The sequence below is a fragment of the Pseudonaja textilis genome, chromosome 4 (genome assembly GCF_049901715.1).
Source record: "Pseudonaja textilis isolate UNSWEBS1 chromosome 4, rPseTex1.2, whole genome shotgun sequence".
Classification (NCBI taxonomy): domain Eukaryota; kingdom Metazoa; phylum Chordata; class Lepidosauria; order Squamata; family Elapidae; genus Pseudonaja; species Pseudonaja textilis.
This window is the reverse complement of record NC_141993.1, coordinates 46,793,828-46,815,934: the sequence shown is the minus strand read 5'-3', so window position 1 is coordinate 46,815,934 and position 22,107 is coordinate 46,793,828. Positions and strand designations below refer to the sequence as shown.

The 22,107-nt window shown below is 39.5% G+C and overlaps 1 protein-coding gene across 2 annotated transcripts in view; it reads right to left on the bottom strand.

Moving 5' to 3' along the window:
* Positions 1-22,107, bottom strand: part of SH3PXD2A (SH3 and PX domains 2A) — a 227,394-nt gene that overhangs the window by 187,195 nt on the left and 18,092 nt on the right. For both annotated transcript variants that reach the window (XM_026704720.2, XM_026704719.2), the window contains one exon: positions 12,548-12,628. In XM_026704720.2, coding sequence (XP_026560505.1) covers positions 12,548-12,628 — 81 coding nt within the window. The remainder of the gene's footprint in view (positions 1-12,547; positions 12,629-22,107) is intronic.

Here is a 22,107-nt window from a genome sequence, read left to right as displayed (position 1 = left end):
TGAGATCCAGGATCCCTCTCCACCCCCTATCCCCCACAAGGACTTGGGAACTACAAATAGAATTGACTAAAACCCATGCTCCCTCTGGTCCCCTGGTACCAGCTCGATGGCCTGGATGTCCAGCAAATGCTGGACCACTGTGTCTATGAGCTTTCTCCTTAAGTGGTTCTTGGAGGTTGGGCAATAGGTAAAGGTCCTTGGAAGAGTGGACAGAAAATCTAGGGTGAGAGCAAATCGCACTGTTTCCAGGACCCAGGAATTGGAAGTGATGGTCTCCCATTGGTCTGCAAATAGGGCCAGTCAGCCACCGATGGGGGAAAGGGTCCAGTAGTCATTTGATTGATGGTAGGGACAACCTCCTGTGCCACAAAAGGGCCATCTAGATTGAAACTGTTGTTTGTTTCTATTTTGAAATCCTGATCTGTCTGTGGGTCGATCTGATCTGGGTTGGCAAGACCCTTGGAATTGTGAGAATTTCTGGCCTGAGTCTGAGGAATGAAATGGCTGTCTACAGGTGTAGGGAGAAGCTCTCCTATCAGCCCTCCTGGTAAGTGAGGAGAACACCTTTGTCTTGTCCTTATTCTCGACTACAAAGGGATTTAAGTCCTCTCCAAATAGGGAAGAACCCATATATGGAGCAGAGGCCACTTTCCATTTGGTTCTAGCATCTGCTTGCCACTGTCATAGCCACAGCAGGTGCTGAGAAGTGATGTTGGAGGCCAGGGCCCTGGAGGAGACTCGGGCTGCATGCAGGGAGGAGTCAGCCGCTAATTCAACAGCTACCACCAATTTGTTGACACCCTGATGCATTCTGATTTCCTCAGGGAGAATCCTAGTCTGTAATTGGTGGAGCCAGAAAAGGGATATCCTAGTGAAAAAGGAGGTAGCCATAGCTGCTTTAACTGCCCAGGCATTGGCCTGGTGTGTCCTGCAGAAATTTTATTCTGCCTTTTTTGTCCTCTAACTTAAAGGCTTCTGCTATGTCACCAGACATTGCAGAGGGAAAGACCAAGGATGCCAAAGGTTCATCCAGAGGGGGAAGTTGTAGTGACTCGGAGAGGAGAGGGCCCATATTGAAAAATTTTTTTATCATTACCCCCCAGAATGGGGAAGGATCCTGGTTGCACCCATCGCCTCTGAACTATGTCTAAAAAATAACTTGGGACAAGAAATCTCCTGTTGGAGAATTATAGGTTCTGAAAAAAAACAACAGCTGTTAGGTTCCTGAGTGTCTGATGAAGCAGTTGCGATAGTGGGCAGAGGATCAATTTGGGCAGTGGTCCTAGCCTTGTGGAGGAGGGATTTAAACAGCCCTGGCCTAAACATACCTGTAAACAGGGGTGGATCAGGTGATAGGTCCTCATCTTCTGAGAACCCCTGTTCTCCCTGAACTTCCTTCTCCATCCCAGATGCCCTACTTCTGATAGAGAGGGCTGGAGAAGGAACCTAGAGCCTAGAGGAACCCATGGAGGCCTGGTATTGCACTGGCTGCAATGGCTGAGGATCAGATCTAAGGGAAGAAGAATGGCTCCTCCCCCTCAGGAAGGAAGCTACCCCATGAGAAATGGCCTGAACAAAAAGGGCCTTAAGATCCTCTGATAATTCTGGGGCCACTCTATCTGCTGAGCACCTCCCTGCTGCAGTTGGTGTAAATGTAGCCTCAGGTGATCCAGTCCTGTCTCTGATCTGCAATTCTGCAAGAGGAGGAAGCATGCAATCAAAAGGAAATCTCTGAGTTTGGATTTCTTCAGCAGGAGGGATAAATTCTTGCTCCCTATCTAACTCTGGTGACCAAGCTCCAGAAGCTGCAAGCAAGTCCTGTGCTAATGGCTGCTGAGGGAAGAGACTAATAGGCCTTGGCTGGGGGAAGGGGGAATATCTCTCCTGGTCACCTTGCTTCTGAGCTCTGAACAACTGCTTTTCCAATGCCCTTTGCCTTCTTTCTCCTGTTCTTGTGGGTTTTCTGAAATAAAGAGCCTTTGCCTTTATTTTGTTAGCAGCCTCCCTACTTGCAGATCTGGCTTTCCTGGGACTCTGCTTGGATCGTTTAGCACTTGTGGGTTCCATGCTGCCTTGGTCAGCCATGCTGCTATTGACCAGATTGTTGGGAGGAGAGCTCTTTCAATCCTCCAATCCTGCTGCTCCAAAGGGAATTCAAGGCCTGGAAGCCTTCCCTGGGGTGTGGCTGTGGCAGATCTACCTGTCTCCTGGAACTGCACAACTCGCCACATGGCCAAAATGGCGTCTGCCATCCCAAAAATCAGCTGGAGATCATAAAAGCGAAAGCGGCTGCTCTGGTGTGGTTAACTGGTCCCAGTTAAGCCTGGGAGTGAAACAACATGCTGGGGCAATCACAGCTTCAGCACCCTCCCCCTGAGGCGGGGGGGTTGATTTGGGGCTTCCCCTTGACTGCCTAGGTTGTTAGGCCTTCAATTGGTAATTCAGGGGGCCATGAAAAAATGGCACAGGCAGGATTTCCAATTGCTGCCTGTTTATGATGTTTTGGATGCTTTAGGAGCTTTTTGCAAACCTTTGGGAGAATCCACACTTTAAACTGCTGCTTTCCACTGAAATTGTTGGAACCAACCTTTGCCATGTCTCTATAGGGTCTGAGTCATGACTGGGGCTATGGGGCTTCCTGCCCCGACAGGAAGAGGTGTGGCAAAGATTGAGGACTCAGTCTCTGGGCAGAAAGGCAGATTCAAACCATATCTGGATTATCCCAAAGGCATGCTGAAGAACTAAAGCTGTCTTATCTCACAAAATGAACAGTATTATCTAATCACAGGATGCACTACAACCTTCTCTGCACGTCTAAGAGAAGTTACTTTTTGTGTGCTGCTGGTTCCTTTCTCACTTGTAATCTGAATAATAGTTTTTATTTCAGGACTCTATATAATTCCCCACAATTTAGGGACCAGAAGTAACAAAAGCCCTCATAATCTATCTACTAAATACTGTGTCAATTACTAATGATAGCACCAGCTTTGGAAATTGGCCACTTTCCAGAAGCCTTCCTGAACTGCAAGGTGCTTTTGGTTCCCTAGAATCCTCAAAATTGGGTATTTGGAGGTCAGCTCTTCTACAAAAGGAGTGGCCTCACGGAGAGGGCTTGTATTCTCCAGACAACGGGTTATCCAAGCTGACACTGGAGTATCTAAATCGAAAAAATTCAAACACACCTTCTGCAATATAACAAAAATGTAATACCTGAATTTGGAATTTGATTTTGTATTTCAAAAAACAAACAAAACAAGATCTGTACGCCACACATGAGGCATTGGTTGTTAGACATCTCAAAGCTGATGGCATCAGACTTCTACTGCAGCAAGGCACTGCTGTCAACAGATATCACCTGTCCTACTATGCTTGTTCTGCTGGCCCTCTGAATACTTCAGCGATTCTTGGTTTGCTACAGCAGGAAAGATGCAATATGGCTTTCCATCATCAGCACCTGGTCAATCAATAGCAATAACACTTAAGACTTATATACTACTTCACAGTGCTATTACAGCCCTCTCTAAGCAGTTTACAGAGTCAGCATATTGCCCCAACAATCTGGGTCCTCATTTTACCAACCTCAGCAGAATGGAAGGTTGAGTCAATATTAAGCCTTGTGAGATTTGAACTGCCAAATTGCAGGCAGCCGGCAGTCAGCAGAAGTAGTCTGCAGTACTGCATTCTAACCACCTCTAACCACCAGTGCCACCTCGGCTCTTATCTGGAGGAAAGACTCTTCAGAATTCAAGTATTATTTCATGGTCACAGCAGGTCAGAATCGTAGTAATAATCAGCTAGAGAAATGCATTTGTTTGATGATGGCAACAAGCAATTGTCTTGTCTGTGAATGGGAAATACAATCCATCATCTTGCTTGATATACTGCCTTAGGATTTCAACCTCATGGGAAGCCAGGCTGTCTCTTTGCTCAGTGCACATAAATCTGACCTGAAGATATTTCAGTTCCTTTTTTCTAGAAGGTGTGCTTTGCAAGACTATGGTAGCTCCATGATTTTCTTTCTCTTTAGGCAGCCTCACTGACTGCAATAGGTTTCCATTCTAAAGAAATGTACCTAAGACCAAGCAGTCCATCATTCAAGCAAAGAGCAAGATAAACCTCAGAGTTTTGTGAGAGAAAATCTAAAATCACCTGGGACTAGGCCAGAACGTGCTTTTTGTATGATTTGCAAACTTAAGCTTAAAAACTTGCAAAAACCAGCACTCATGATGTTACCTAGTTTGGGTAATGAAACATCTGCAAGAAAACAGCCAAGCTTAGAGAGCACCAAGGATCTCTCATTTCAAATTTAAGTTCATAATCTCCTAATACAGTTGGAGTAAAACAGATTGGTATTCTATGTATGTTCAGTTTCGAGCAGTACTTGCAGGATCATAGTTGCTGGGGTGTCAAACTCACGGTGTCATGTTGCAGTCACGTGACATATCATGTTTTTCCCCTTCTCAGAGCTGGGGTAAGCATTGCCTACATATGATGCATCTGGCCCATGGGCTGCCAGTTTGACACCCTTGACTTAGGCCAACTGAAAACATTTTCTTTCCTTACTGCAAACCTGTCCAAAATACTTATCCAGTTACTATTCTGCTTTCAAAAGAAGCTCTCCCTAAAATAAAGCAAGGCTTGAATTTGTGACATCCGTGAAAAATAACATTTCCTACCTAAATAATGCTATATTACAGAGTCAAGCAATCTGTTCATTTCCAGATTTTTGGGACTACAACCCATGATCTCTTGGCACAGGGAACACTGGTTGCAGATGTACTGAGAGGAATGAATGCCCAAACATCTAGAAGGTATTGGGCTGCAATGGAGCATATGAATTATCTCATGCTCATTACTATCATTATATTTGACTCCATGCTGTTGCTGAAATCAACTGTAGAAGTTGAAATTGAAGGGAGGCTTGAACTAAGGAATCCTGTTCATCTGCTTAACTGCTTCATCACTGACCATCCTGCCAAGATGGCTATTCTTAGAAGGAGGTACATAAACAGAACAAAGAATTGTTTGGTGAGTTGGAAGAACTTGAGAGATACTCTTTCACATGGCAAGAAATCATTGGCTTCCCCCAATGAGGGCTGGTTCTCACATGGCAGGCAATTTCCTCCTAAAAACCACATCCCTGGTTGTGTTACAAAGCTTCTCCCAAAACAGAAACTGAAAGCTAAGCATATATTACAAGGGGGATGCTGGACTATACTAGAAATTAGGAATGAGAACCATTTATCCTAAATAACAAGGATGGTAATAATATGTTCGGTGAATGGGACACTAATCTAGAGTACTGTCACAGTATTGAGGGGAGACAGCATAGAAAATCAACCATCAAATAGTTGACAAGCTATTCTTCCACTCAGACATCTATTTGCCCATTCTTTCTCTCTAATTTTTTTTTAATTCCTCACTTTCAGCTAATGAATATAGGGCCAGGGTGGGTAGTACTCTTCTTCCCACATCTGCAATAAAGTACGGATAAAGTAGCAACTAATGACAGCTAGTACTATCCTCCCAATAAAAAAAAAGTGGAGATAATCAGCAGAGCATCAGCAACCTAGCATATATCCCTAACTCAATCATAATCATCCTGTTTCTGATGGTCAATGTAGAGTATGCCATGCTAATGCCATACTCCAGATTCTTCTTTATCCACAATTGGTACAGTATAGCAGCATATTTGGCAACTATATTACTGAGTTTCTTTGCCTGAATGTTGTTTTTGTGTACTGTAATAAAATATTTTATGCTACTTTCATCTGAATTCATTATTTGAATTTACCATCTATGCTGCTTTGAGATCATACCCTTTTTTAGATGAGGGTAAGATATAAGTTTATATTCCATATCATGTTTATATAGTTCAAGGCTTTGAGCATATTATGCAACCAAACACGATCAGTTTCAAAAGTTAAAATATAGTGGAAGCATGCCTCATAAATATGATCTTGCCCAGGGTGAGTCCTGAGAGAATACATTTGTGCAAAAATTAGATTTACACTACTAACAAGCTGATCATCTTTCATCAGAATGATACTCTTTTCAATAAAGTTGTGTTCCACTATATAGTTTTGCTAGGGGAATGCTATTTTAGGGATATGTAGATTATGGACTGTTATTTTAAACTATACTTCAATTAGAGGGTGGAATTTAAAAAGAAGAAAGAGCAGGAGAAGAAGGCATTACATAACAAAGTTTAGCAAACACTGAGGTTGTGGTGGTGTCTCAAACTGACTTGTTTAGAAAGAACAGCATTTCAGCTAGCAATTACAGATTTTATGGCAATTTATCTTTTTCTTTAGTAAGAGCTTAAGTGCTCTGTAGCGCAGTGTTATATTAATAATCAAGGCTATTTTAGGATTAACAGGCAATGTTTCATATTCATTTTCCAAAAGACCTACAGCATTTCAATGTTCTGTTTTTCCTAGTATTATAGGCAGCTTAGTGCAAGACAGCTATTTTGCATCTTTTTGGATATTTCATAGAAATCAAAAGGTCATTCATTGCTAACTGAAACATAAAAACTGAGCATGCAAAATACACTTGTCCACATCCAGGTGTCCATATAACATATTTTGATATGTTACAATGTCAGCACAGCATAGTATGTAGCATGGCCAGGTTTAAATTTCCTGTCTATTTGAAATTCCTGGAACTGCAGGTTAGATAAGAGGCCCTTGATTTTGTGGGTAAGCAACCCTTGCCTAATAGCCATTATAATAGTTAGACATGCTGTTCCAGAATAAGTCCATGATCTGCTATTATCAAAAAGTTCTATAGAAAATAAACATTTAACATGGCCAGGCACTAATAATATTTATTTTTCCCATTCTAAGAGTATAAATAAAGATAATGAATGTCCAAGATACAGCAAAAAAAATTATCATGGAATGTACCAAAGTTATTGGCTTCATTCATTCATTGCCCCAGGCTATACTAAGGTTTATGTCATTTTGGTTTAGCATGTCATACAATTTATGGTCTAATGTTATAAACCAGCTACTGTGGATTATTCAAAAAATCAAGATAACAATAAACAATGGCTTAGCATACAATGATAGCCTTGGTCCTTTATAGAAATGAATACCAGTGATGGCATTCATAACACCAATGCTGGATAGGAATTGTTAAAGATATATATTGTATATCTATATGTATATCAGATACTATAATATAAACTAATAGCTCAGTCTTATTCATTCTTAAAATTTTGAAACCAGCAATGAAGCATGTGAGATTTTAAGAAAAATATTCATTATATTTTATCTGTTCCTTTTTCCAAAGAGCCACAGACAGCATATTTATTTATGTTATGCTTAAAAATTAGAGTATTTTGTCACAGAGCCTGAGTTCGCTCAGTTCCACAGTTAAGTGGCTATTGCTGGTTCAAAGGTCCCTATCTTTGGGTCGCAATGGGCATAATTAATTTTGAAAACATTCTGTGGGCTACCACGCATATTGTAGCCAATCATAAAACAGTTCACAAATCCAAGCAGTTGACATATTCTCTGCCATGCCTTCTTACTCATGCTACACAGCAAAACACATCATTTTTCTCATCTAAGGATGCATTTGAAGATCATGTGGATCTGATAAACATGTTTTAAATTGAAGCATGTTAATTTTCTTTAAAAAAGATAAAAAGCTGGAATGTGGACTTCTACCAACAGCAAGTTCGTGTGGATCATAACTGTTCAGATTGGAACTCACAATAAATTTATAACAGCAGATTATGTTTGTTCAAGTGAAATGTATCTGCATTCATTTTTCAATAGGTGGAGAGTCACTCCATTAGTTTGTTTCACTTTACTCCCAAAGGAAATAAGTCAATGTCATTTAATTGGTTAATTAAGGTCAGGAAAACCATATGCCAAGTCACTGAAGCAAAAGCAGCAACTAAGCTGATTTCCAACATTTTCTTCCTTAATTGCTATTTGATCCTTTCCTACTGGGTCCCCCATACCATCCCTTCAGGCTATCTGAAATTGACCAGAAAGTGGCCTCAGTACTCATGGAATAGGACAGAGCCAATCCAGAATAGGAAACAATAATCCAGATGGCTGCCATAAAAGAGATATGTGGGAACCTGCATCTTCAATGATGGCACAAGCATCAAAAATATTCAGTACTGCTTGAAGATGAAAAATTATCATTGAGCCAAATCTAACAAAAAACTACTTCCTACACTGCTCTGATTTATGCTAAATTCTTAAAGCTGGCTGAATAGCTAATGAACTTACTGACACCTGATTTCCTTCAAGTGATCTTCCTTAATTGTTTGTGGCAGGATTGTGGAAAGCTGATCCAGTAGATTACTGTTCTATATCAAAGGAGTTATTTTTATGCTCGTTAATTTTGACTTAATCATATTCTAAATTCTCTACTTAGTGCCCTGATTCACAAGTTAGTATTAAGCCATATTCATCTGATTCATATAACACAATTGGTAGAGTTCACACAGAATACTGAGACATATGGTTTACAAAATATCTTGGATGGGCTCATGAAAATATAATATAAACTATGGATTGTGTTTTACATGGTTTAAACTTATTTTTTAATATGGTTATTTAAGTGCAATGTGCAACTTTGGAAACCATGATCTAGCACAGTGTGTTTTATGTGTGGAGAATGGTAGAGTTCACACTATACTCAGAGTAAAAAGCAAAATGCAGTGACGCCAGCATTCAAATGGGTCATTCATTGGTGGACCTTTGAATCTATCACAATCAAAGTTACTAGAAAACATAAAACTATAGAGGTGAGCAAGGGGGAAATTATGGAACATGTATCACGGTGTCAATAGGCAAACCTTAAACCTATAAGCTTGCATCTGTCTAATGATCCTTATTGGGGGCTAGGGGGTTACTGTTACTTTATTAATATATAGCCAGAGGCTCAAAAAGAATGGGAATTTTATTATGACCACTCACCACTTTTTCATCATTGTGACAAGCTGAAGGCACCCAGTTAGTAAATAACATTATTCTAAATGAAAGCTGGCAAACCTTTTAGGGCAAGGACTGAAAGACATTTTTAAGGATGTCTATTAGAGTAGGAAGGGTTAAATCACCCCATAATTGGGAAAGCTGTTTTGAGGAAATCTCTTTAACAGCACTGTAATATGCTTTAACTACACTACAATATGCCCTTTTTAGCTTTATAATACAGTTTTTATATATTTCCCATCTCAGAATGACAGGAAACCCTTCTATTAATTTTCAGCAGTTACCGTGAAGAGCTCTAAGAGCTATAAAAATGAAACTTCTGTTACATAAGACAGAAATAAATTTGACCTAAGAATATTAATGTCATAGAGTGATTGGACCCAACGATAGTTGTCCACTCATGGAAAGAGCTCTTGTAAGAGTCAAAGGCTCCTTTCATGAGTGAAGGACTCTTCTGGACTTAATTTTCAATCTACAATAATACAATTTTTAAAAACATGGAATATATTTACATATATTTGTAACATTGATCTGCAAAAATAGTCATAAAAACAAATTAATCAAGTTAAGTAATCAAAAAAGATACAGAAAACACAATACAAATGAATTAGGAAGATTCTAGTTTTACAAACTGGAAATAAATAAAGAGCATTACATCATAGGAATGTTAAGACAGGAAATGATGGAACAGATAGGAAGGAAATAAATTAACATGGACTTGGAATGAGATAGACAGTGCACTTTTTCTTCATGATATGATAATATAGAGCTGAATCAGCCCTTCTTCATGACATATCATTGCACAGTTACTAGGAAGATAGATATAAGTGATGAATGCTCCTTAGAGAATGTTATTAAGTGTGTCTTAAAATCAAAGAACTCCCTGCGGAATAAGTCTTTGAAAGTTAAACGCAGATAGCAATATAACTATATACCACTTCACAGTGTTTTACAGCTCTCTCTAAGAGGTTTACGGAGTCAGCATATTTTCCCCAACAATCTGGGTCCTCATTTTATTATCTTGGAAGGGTAGAAAGGCTGAGTCAACCTTGAGCTGGTGAGACACGAACTGCCCAAATGCTGGCAGTTGGCAGTCAACAGAAGTAGCCTGCAATACTGCATTCTAACCACTGTGCCATGGTGGTTTCTCTTCCAATATGTTTAATGCTATTCTTTTCTTTGATTTTAATGCTATTCCTCAATCTTTACAAAATAAGATCACATAGTGTGTCTTGCCCTTTACAGGAAATCCATAGATCAAAGCAACCAGTTACTACTGTACTGAATTTTTAGGGACATCTTAATCTGCTGAATTCTTGTATAATTTTTTTCATGTGCTGTTGGAAGCCACTTTGGAACAAAAAAATAAAATGTTTTCAATAAACACATGCAAATGAGCCTACACCAAACATGAATACTGCTTATTAAACCATTCAACTTGTTTGGGTTGGTGTCCTTCAGTTCAATGTACAAAACGATGACATTTACAATATGTAATAACAAAAGGATTAAAATAAAAAGTTATTGAGGATGGTGAGAACATTCTTGATATGTTTTCAAGAAGGAATGGGAGAAAGATACATATTATTCAGTAAATGTTTTCCACTGTTGCTAGGTCGCCCCTCCCTTTCTGCTTATCAATGGGACCTTTCAAGGCTCCTTCTCCCAATTGGAGACATCATTTCCTGTACAACACACTAACCCTATTGATAAGTTTAGTCGATGGGAACTTTTCAAACCTAACAGGAAAGTCTAGGAGACTTGAAGGAACACAGACAAGGCTGGGGGGTGGGGACAACTGCTGTTTTATAAAAAGAAAGTACTTGAAAGTGAAGGGCATAATTATTTTTTAAAAAGTGTTATCAGATGAAGATGAACCGAGCCTTCTTCGTATCTACTTCAACTTAGGAATGCTAACAGAAGGAAATATAATGGAAGACTTGTCTTCTCAAGCTTAATAGAAATCTTAATAAGGCTTCATGAGTTGGGATCATAAAACCGAAAAAAATGATATACATTTGTGAAAAATGCCAAATGTCTCTATGTAAAAGTAAAAAAGAATTATTAGAGTTGTTCAGCTCTTTGGACAGCTGTTTCCAAATGAACTTTCTAAAGGGACTGTGAAAGAAGATGTCCCAATACTTTTTTATTTTAATCCTTTTGTTATTACATATTGTGGGACTGAGTCCATATTAATTCCTTTTTTCAAGCTCAATATGATGAATGCAACCAATATTCTGCTGATATGTCTTTGGTACTTCCACCCAATTACAGAAGCAATTGCAAACTGCAGTGGTCTAAATTCCAAGCAAGCAACATGCCTTTGCCATGTTTATCTGATAGAGATCAAAGTTTCCTCAAATCTGTAATCTAACCAACTACTGCATGTATTACCAGTGCTCCATTGATTCTTTCTCATGAGTCACATCTTAGTTATTTCCTGTTTCCACAGTGACTCAATTAAGATGTATCACTAGTGATTTCACTAATAGTAATCAACTTTTTAATTTAACTTCTAGATATTCATGGTGGATGTTAAGATAACCTTATATCTGCTCAGAGGGATTTTCCGTGTCAGTCATTCTACCTCTCCCCTTCATGAGGAAATAAACTCTGCAAAGCTGGACATGGCATGGCATGGCATTCCTAGATAAAATGGCTCTTGAGAGAAAACACTTTTCCAATAGCCATTTTAAGGTATAATTGCACACATGAATAGAAGAAACTAGTACAAAATTAGTAAGACAGAAAAAGATGATACGTTCAAGCGTGCCTGTAGAATACACAGTGAAATAGACAGGCAAAGTTTTTAATTCAGGTGTTGACACTGAAACCAGGGAGCAGAATTTTCATCTATGTCCCCAGCCAGTTTTTTCTCATTCCATCCCTATTAGCCCCCATTATTTTCTGTCCAATTACTCTATAGATGAGAGTATGAGAGAGACCAAAAATATTGAAATAACCAATGTTACTGCCTTAAATGATCTGATCACTACAAACATGGCATTATATTCTGGGAGAAGGCCCTTTCAGTTGTGAAGCTTAGGCTGCTGTTCCCACTGACCATCTGCTCTCATCCCCCTCCCAATCAACTACTTAGTAAAATTTAGATAAATATACTCAATGCTGCTCTAAAGCTGATGAATTCTGATTATATTGGATTCAGAAATGGCTTCTCACTGAACATGAATACATACAGGTCAAAAAAAGGAAGACCTCAAGGAAGTCAGTGGGAGAGATAAAAGATAACCAATACCTAATATCAGCAGAATCACAAACAAAAGGAAGTTAAATTTAAGAGGGAAAGTGTTAGGGTCTCATGAGACATATTCTTTCCACAATGAAGGAAGAGGATGCACAGTTTCCCACAAGGAAGACTATAGAACAATGTAGTTATGCAAGTCTTTTCTCCATGAGAACCAAAGCAACTTCTCTGAAACAGTATTTTCAAGTATTCTGGAAGCAATTTCAGTAGCAATGCAAAATCTGCAGTGATCTGTGATAGTATTAGATTCAAATCATTATTAACAGCTCTGAAAGAGGCCATGCCAATTCTCCACAAAGAAAAAGCAAAATTTATTCATTACCTGCAAGTCAAAGAATTTGCTATACCTCCGGAAGATTGTCTGGCAAGTTGCGTCTGACCATGTCACTTTGATTATATATACCTAGAATTACAAAACAAACAAAAAGAAAGATATAATACATTTATTGTATCATAATTATTTTTATTTCTATGTGGCCCTTGTATCATAACATAAACACTATACTATAGTTCAGTAAGCAAGATCAAAACTGCAGTACTATGAGCTTCTCTAATTCCAATCAAATGACTGTTTTATTCCCATACTTTGTAATTCAAAATCCTGAAATAATTTAATTATCCAGTATCATTTCATCTGATCTGCAAAATGGGGAGCATGTTTCCTGTTAAATGTACTTTGAGGCCAGAGATCTCTTCTGAAATAAACTGTGTTTAGCATTACACATAGCACACCTTCCAAAACTACTGAAATTAAAAATTGGTGATATTTTAAGTGAATGATATACATTAATAGCATAAAATAGTTAGCAAAATTTTTGGTTACAAAATTGTCTGAATTGACTTTTAGATGAATGGTTGTACTCATTTTTTTCTATGATTTTTGATGGATGGAACTCATGATATCTTTGGCAGTTTTAATTCTTTGATGTAGGAGCAGAAGATCATGGCTATTTCATTTTTTGGTCTTCAATGTGATCTGGGATTTGATCCTCTGTTTAGCTGATCTTATATTAAAATCAAAAAATTCCATGTAGCTTCTTATTCTTCTTCCATATTTTATTTCAGGTGGCACCAGAAATAGGCAGCTATCTAAAAACAATTTTTAAATAGTCATGGACAGGAAATCTAACTATGGATTTTGATAATACTGTGGTTAATCAAGGCATCAATGCTGCAGGCCATAGGTTTATACCAGTGGTTCCCAAACTCTTCCAGTCCACCCACACTTGGTGCTACAAACTCATCTTTGATGCCCCCGACCCAGGGGTGGGATTCAAATTTCTGTGGGTGTGGCCTAATTTTAGGGTGTGGCTTGCTGATCATGTGACTGGGTGGGCATGGCTTGTTGGTCATGTGACTGAGTGGGCATGGCTAGGTGATTGGCAAACCAAATACAAGTGGTCCTCACTTAATGGCCAGTTGTTTAGCAAGTCTTCTAATTTATGACTGGCTTCCCCAGAGCTACTTGACCTGTTTTTGGAGTTTTGACAGCCATGCACGCACATACACACACTCTCCCTTCTAACCCTGCTGGAGCAGGTCATTGGACTAGAATCGGCAAAGCATCTCTGATTAGATTCTAGTAGTGAATAAAATCTAATCAGAGATGCTTTGCCGATTCTTGTTGATTTGATTTATTTGTATCTCTTTATTTTATGTTGCTGAATTGCATTGACATGTGTGTCCCTTTTTGTGTACAACCCAGAAACTTTTGTGATTCTTTGCAGCAAAAATTATCGACCTCTGGCTTTGCTCTACTTTTCAAACATGCCGCCACTGCCGCGTTCTAGGTGCCAGCCCCACAGGTCCACCCCATTGAGCCCACTGCATTGGAGGGACCTGCCCAAGCAAGTCAAGTCAATGGGGTGAGCCTGAGAGAGGGAAAGAGAGAGAGAGAGAGAGAGAAGAGAGAGAGAGAAAGACAGAAGGAAGAAAAGAAAGAGAAAAGGGAAAGAAAGAAAAAAGGACAACGAAAGAGGTGGGGGATGAAAGGAAGGGACAGAAAGAAAAAGAAATAAAGGAGGGAGGAAGGGAGGAGAAAGATAATGAAATATCTATTCTAGTTCCATCACCTGCTCCAGCAGGGTTAGAAGGGAGTGTGTGTGTGTGTGTTCTCCTTGTAATTTACCAGTACATTTTGGTTTTGCCTTCTTCAGAATAGGCACTGTAATACATTGGGGAAAAGTAATTTTTAGGGTGGAGATCTGGTCCAATGGATCCTGTTTAAAGCCTCAACAAAATGTGAGAGCTTGCTTGTAGTCTTGACCATGTTTCATCCACAAAACCTTTAATAGAAGCCAAAGATGTTTCAATGTGCTGGCAAAGATGTTTCAATGTGGAAAAGGGCCTTAGTCTAAACTCGGTCTTATTTCAATCTGATGCATCAGCTCTCTCTCTCTCTCTTTCTCTCTCTCTCTCCCTCCCTCCCTCCCAGACTGGCTTTGCTCTACTGTCCCGATGTGCCTGCTTCGAACATGGATGGATGGATGGATGGATAGATGGATGGATGGATGGAGAGAGAGAAACAAAGAGAGACAGGTAGGTAGGTAGATAGATTGGTAGGTAGGTAGGCAGGTAGGCAGCCAGACCTTTTGGATGAATGTATGGATAGGTAGGTAGGTAGGTAGATAGATTGGTAGATAAGTAGGTAGGTAGATAGATCTATATTGGTAGATAGGTAGGTAGCGTAAAGATGGGCGGGCAGGTAGGTAGGTAGGCAGGAAGGCAGGCAGACAGGCAGACCTTTTGGATGGGTGGATAGATAGATAGATAGATAGATAGATAGATAGATAGATAGATAGATAGATAGATAGATAGATAGATAGATAGATCGATCTATATTGGTAGATAGATAGGTAGGTAGGTAGGTAGGCAGAAAGACAGGCAGGCAGGTAGGTAGGTAGGTAGGCAGGAAGGCAGACCTTTTGTATGTATGTATGTATGTATGTACGGATGGACAGACAGACAGACAGACAGAAAGAATGTGACAGTAGCAGCACTTTGGGAAAGTAGAGCAAAGCCAGAGTGGGAATTGAAGTCCACACAAGTTGCCAAGATTGAGAAACACGGGCTGAATATATCAACCCAGCCATTCTGGTTAGGGTTTAGCATGCTGTTTGATTCCGGCTTGGTCAATAAACCATGGCTACGATCTTCCTGCTCCTTAATGCAGCTGCCCCTCTGCCCCTTCTCCAGCCCCCTGACCCAGTTCTTTCGTTGGCATCCAATTTTGCAATGCCAACCTCCCTGGGACAGCTGACTTGACCCTCTTTGCTTTGACCCAAGGTCCACTTCCATCAGACCAAGCAAGGGGAGGTGCTCAGAGACTCCCAACTTCGGGGAAGTGCTCCGCCCATCTTTACACTCCACCCGGGAGGAGGAAGGTGTGCGGAAGCAGGTGGAGGGAACGGCAGAGGTGGAGGGAATGATCGCTTGGAAACTAAGCAAGCAAGCCAACGCAGGGCTTGTTCTGAAGGACCGGGCTGCAGAGGGAGGCTAGGTTCTAGGTCCGCCTGGCCACATAGAGCCAAACCGAACTGAGCCATGTGCCTTGAAGCTGCACCCACCCACATCCTGCGTGCAAGCCCGGCTGGCTGGAGAGGTGGAGGCCATGTGGGTGCTGTGCGCTCCCTTGTTCTCCTCCGAGGAATGGGGCCCTAATGATGGACCACCCACCCCTTCCACTGCATGCCTTGGGAGGGTTTTGCTTTTGGGCCTTCTGGCACGCGTCCGCCACTTCCACTGGAGACGGCAGCCTGCAAGCTAAGGTGCCCACTTTCCACCATCTCCCACCTCTCTCCCCCAGGCTTGGCAAAGCTCGTCGTGTGCAAGTTCCACATTCGAGGCGCCGGCTACGGAGCGATGAAACAGTCAATGGGCTGCGTGGCCAGCAGTCAGTAAGCCTGCGGGGGCGGCATCTCGAACGCCCCCCTGCCACCTCTTAGTGCCCCCTTGCCAGCCCCCTTGCCTCTTAGCGCCCCCCTAAGGCATCCCACCGCCCCCCAGGGGGCGGTACCACCCACTTTGGGAACCACTAGTTTATACCATAGCAGCACAGCTAAATCTCTGGCTTTTGTAATGCCAAAGTTTGTTTTTGTTATTGCATTATCCATCATTCCAGAGGAAGTCTGAAACTGTTTTTGACAAGTACCTATTTAACCTCAATACCAGTTTTTCTTGCCATTGTTGTTGCTGCTCTAAAGTTCAGAAGCCATCATTTCATAGTTGATCTGAACATGATTTAGCATGAATTGATGGAACCATGAAATGACTTTGAAGATTGGGCAAAGTAACACAGTCAAGGGAATGATCAGAAAAAGGTAACTTAGCCCATAGCAGCAATATGGGAGGGGCAAGAGCGTTAGAAGAGACCTTCTCTAGTTCCTTGGGCTGCAAGTTAATGAATGAGGGGGGTCTATTATTTGGTTGGGTAGTTGGTGGTAGTTTGTTAGTTCAGATTGCAAGTTCAAGATTGCAAGTTCAAGTCCAGTTTCAACTTATTTGCTCAATTTGTATGTAAGACCCATGCTTACACATAGTTAATCTAGTTTATTTCTTACTAAATGTTGGAATACTTCCCACAACCTCCATATATAACAGTTCAATAGTGATTTTTGTTTTTGTTGTTTTTGATTAAAAAGGCTTTTGAACAATATTTTGAATTATACATGTTATACAGCTAGTCAACGAGAAGCAGTGGAATTCATAATCAGCATGTTAACTGCTAAATATTTTTTTAGAAGTAGCTTTCAAACCATAAGTGATATAGCAAGCCCAGTAAAACATCTGATTAACAGATGATGATAAATTTCTTTTTCTTTCTATAAAAGGCACACAAGTAAATAAATTGTGCTGTAACAGGTCACAAACATCCACTTAACGAGCTGCTAAGTAAGAGTTCATCATCAAAATAATTATTTTCTCTGGAAAACATCCAGCTATCCTTGACACTAATCCAGAGAGTCACATGACATCATGTCCTGGTGTCAATCCTTGCTCTTCTAAAGAGGATATGTGCATCAGAAGGGAAGCACTGCATTAGCAAAGGTCAAAAGTTCCTCTGTTGGAAGATCAAATGCCACTTCCTCCATCAGCAGACCCTCAAATAATCAAAACTAGCAAACTGAAATCATTAGCTCACCCTATTTAGAAACCTTGTCCTTTCTTATTGTAAGACAGCCTTTCATACTACACATTGTGAGCCTTGAGTTAGATACCTATTCTGAGATTGTTCTATGACTAAGTTGCTTTTTAATCTATTGTTAATACTTCTCCAAATGATCTTGTAGGAGGGCCTTTTGTGGATTGGAACCTCAAATTCCAATACAAGAGAAACAGTCAGGTAAAGTAAAGGTGTCAGGACAATAGTCATCAGCATTTAACTAGATCCCTCTTTACTTCCTACATTTATTTATAGAGGATAGTTACTATAAAGATATTTTTTAGCTTTCTTCTGACAGATCACCTTCTTCTGATCACCTGCGATCTTACCCTTTGGAGGCAATGGTGTTCAAATCATGCACCAATGAACTTTAGTAATGTCTTTCACTTACACAACCTACATCATTATGTGCCTATTTTAATTATTTATGGCCATCTAGTGTACATTACACTATATGAACAGCCAATACATATTCTCATGGTATGACTTTCTCTTACTTGATAGTATATGTCAAAATATGTTTAAGATTACCTTGCTTTCCTAAATCAGCCTTCCACAATCTGGATGCCCTACAGATGTATGGTCTTTAATTTCCAGAATTTTCAGCAATAGCCCAAAAGTGCTTAAGACAGAGAAGAAGCTCTAGACCAGGGGTGTCAAACTCACATCATCATGGTGTCATCATGTGACGTATCATGTCCCCTTTGCTAAACTGTGCATGGGTATAGCCAGCACATGACGCATCCGGCCTGCAGGCTGTGAGTTTGACAGCCCTGCTCTAGACTGTCCTTTCATAATAACTTTGGTTTCTTTTCTGAGCCTGTCTTAAAACTCTGGGAAGCCTTATGGTAAAATCTTGTGCAATTTATATGACTATGAACATCTTCCAGCACTGACTCTTAACCTTGCAACTGAAGTCCAAATACAGTGCCTTGCAAGGGGACCCAGGGCCTGGGAAAGACAAAAGCATATAGTCCCAAAGCTCTTTGGCCACTGTTGAACAATACTGAGTCTCTAGGGATTTCCTTGTGCTAGGCAAGTGGAAATTCTTCAAAGGGTATCTTACTGAAAAGGAGTGTCCCCTGCCCTTTCTGAGAAAAAATAAAGTTCATGTAATTTCCAAGACCCCTTGAGGCAGAAACCTCAAAACTACTACTTGTCTTTAACTCTGGACTGTTTACTAAGGGGAAATATAACTAGTATGCATCCAATTGTTCTTGCCTTCAGTGTTAATTATTTCAGTCTTTCTTGGCCATAAAAGACAGAAGCAGCAAATCACTAGGTAAGCCTTTGATCAACCCCCCCCCCGCCACAACTGTAATAAACCTAGTTTACAAACTAGTGTTAAACACACTAGTTTGGCAGATAGAGTTGAAGAGTAATAATGCACATATATTTCAAACTTCTATAACTGTCTGACTCCTTTCCGGAAATTCTTGATATAAACAAATATAAGTTATGAGTGAAATTTCAGCACAAATGTTTCCAAGTATTACATTTTCTATAGGATTGTACAAAGCACATTTTGAATAATCTGTCTGTAAAAACATTAATATCCTTCTTTGATTTTTTTTTCTCTGACCAAAAAAAGGAATGAGAAGAGTAAATAGATTGATTGCTTTTGTATATAATTAGCATGGCATTAACCGCTAGAGGATAAAATGAAACTAAGGATTTGTTATGTTGGCAGCGAGTTGAAGCACTGGGAAACATGTTAACCCTTTGTGGGGTCTTTCTGCATGTGAGGCAAGTCATCATAAAGGGAAAAGTATAAGGTCTCAAATGATTCAGCAAATGACACGTTCTATTGAAAAAAAACTATTCCCCCGAACAGAATTATGACTTAAATATAGACTGGGAACACATCATTGGATACAATATCATGCAAATTTACAATTAAGGAACCATTCTGCCATTGCTTTAAAAAGAGACTTGATTACTGACACACAGAACCTTTTCCAAATCCTCCATCTCGTTAGTGATAGATTACAACGCACATATCCCCAATTTATTGGCTATAAATAATGGACATGACATCTAAGCTATAGATTATGATAGCTGAAAACCAAACATGCTAAAGGCAACAGTTTGAGGAAGGATGATGCATTAACAGAGAACTGTATTTCCTCCTGCCTTTTCCCTCATCTTTGATGAATTATTGCTGACTGTCTGAAAATGTTCCTGTCAAAGAAACTGACATTATTGTAACTGACTACTTCTGCCATGTAGACATTAGTTTGCTATGCTACAAAAATAAAATAAATAAATATTGAATATATAGCTCAGAAAATGTAGTTTAATAAGATTCAGTCCATAACTGTATTCATTCTCATCAGCTTGAAGATGTGTGGGCTTCCCTGGCTGGTGGACTGTGGGAGTTAACCTCCACATAGCTTCAAACTGTGGAGGTTGAGAAACACTGAACTAAGAGATAAAAATAAAAGTCTTTAGAGCGTTCCACATAACGACTCACAGAAGCTGATTTGTGTAGATCTGTTGGTATCAGTTCAGTCATGTTCATAACAAACTTCTCTTTTCAACAAGAATATGTGGTAATCATTTCCACCCCTCTGTGATCTGAGTGGTGAGGCAATCCATATGAATGAATGGTCCTCATAAGATGAATTGCCACATTGACGACTTCAAATTACCACATGTCAACCATATGAGACCAACTGACTTGAGCAAACATTAGCTTGTCTTTCTGATTACTCAAGCCAAAGGATGTTTCCCCCTCACAATAGTTCAACTAAATTACTATCATGCTAATAGCAAACAAAGGGACACACAGTATGAACTCTGGAATAAACACTTATTTTCATTAAGTGACAGAGATATTATGTAGTTGGTAGAAAACCTTTCTACAGGGACTGCAGCATTTGTCACCTAGAAAAGTCCATTTCATAAACTTGTTATACAGGTAGTCCTTAACTTAAAACCACAATTGAGACCAAAATTGTTGTTGCTAAGTGAGACATTTGTTAAGTTAATTTTGCCCCATTTTATGACTTTCCTTGCCACAGTTATTAAGTGAATCACTGCAGTTGTTAAGTTAGTGACATGGTGTTAAGTGAATCTGCCTTCCCCATTGGCTTTGCTTGTCAGAAGTTCGCAAAAGGAGTTCACGTGATCCTGGGACATGGTCAGTAGTCAAGTATCTGAATTTTCATCATGTGACAATGGAGATGCTACAACAGTCATAAGTGGGAAAAAGTCATAACTCACTTTTTTTTAGTGATGTAATTTAAATGAACAGTTGTAAGTCGAGGACAACTGTAATTGTTTCTGGCCTTTCTGAGGTAAAAAATAGAGGAATACTATACCATCAATTTTAAAATAGGCTTAATTTCAAAACAAAGATCTCAACTGAGTAAAAATAAACCAAAGAAAAGTAGAAAACTATAGTCCTTCCATACCCCCAGTCTGCATAATCATTATCTTCACTATAATCCTAGTCACAAACAGGCTGCCCTTCTCAGGCAAGTAGAAATATGCAACCTGGCCCCACCTTAAAGCTTCAGATGCAGCTTCCACAACCTTTGTGTATATCTGAACTGTTATTTTCAGCGTGGCAGAAGATGGACATTATTAAATAAATAAGTGCTAGCTTTGTTCTGTTTTTACCACTTCTTTACCCTGTCTCCATTCTTTTGTAGCAAGAGGCCAGATTCATCAAAATTGAAGTCATGTCCTTGGCCTAAAAATACTTGCATCCTTGAGGCAGAGCAAGAGCTAAGATTTCTCTTCCTTAAGTCAAATTATCCCCATTGATGCTGTTCTGTAATGCAATAGGTCACTGGGGGTTCGTTTTATGCATTCAGACATGCCAGAGAGTTAATCCATGGGGATAATTTTCAGAGTATTTTTTAACAAAGTTAAAAGACTGCAGTTGCTTCTACAGCAGTAGAGTGAGATTGCAAGGACATTTCTACATAATAATTTATAACTACAGAATTCATTTATGCTGTGGACTTGCTAAAGTCCATCTAGGACCATTTGTTTTAAATGCTGTAAATCTGTATTCATTGGCTATCGTTAAGCCAAAGAAACTATAAATCAGAATTCGTCTTAGTGAAGCTGTTGTTGCATTTTCTTCAAGTACAGTATTTTAAATTTGTTCAGATGAAGTGAGTTATGAAACAGGAAAAATGTTCATTTTTCACTGTATTATGAACAAACTTCATTCTGTATATTCTGTCATTATAGACAGAAACTTTCTTAATTGAAGCTGAAGTTCATGAAAAAAACCTACAGATTGTATTTGACCGCAATAGTGAAATCCAATTGACCATTTACACTTCTAAAACACTTCAGTTAAGTATGCTTTTAAAAACCTAACACTCTACAACTATCATCACAGGTTTTAAGGTCAATGAAACCAAAACTTTAAGCTGACCCAGACTTCCCTAGATGTCTACCTTCAGGATGCAGTAAGCATTAACTCATAATTCCCAGCCATCATAGCTTATTACCTATGAATTCTAAACTGCTCCACCCTCATTTTAAGGAACTTCTCAAAATTCAGCTGCTCACAAATAAGGTGAAATCACTGGTGTTTCATCTTCAAGGACAGGTATGAGCAAAACAGTAACACTGTTTTCTCTTTTACCATCTCCTTAATAAGGCAATAATACTTCAGGCCAGCAGGGTTTTTCCAGATTTTATTTCTAAAATCCACAATAAATTATTTAATTTTTTTACAACATATAAGTCTCTGCATG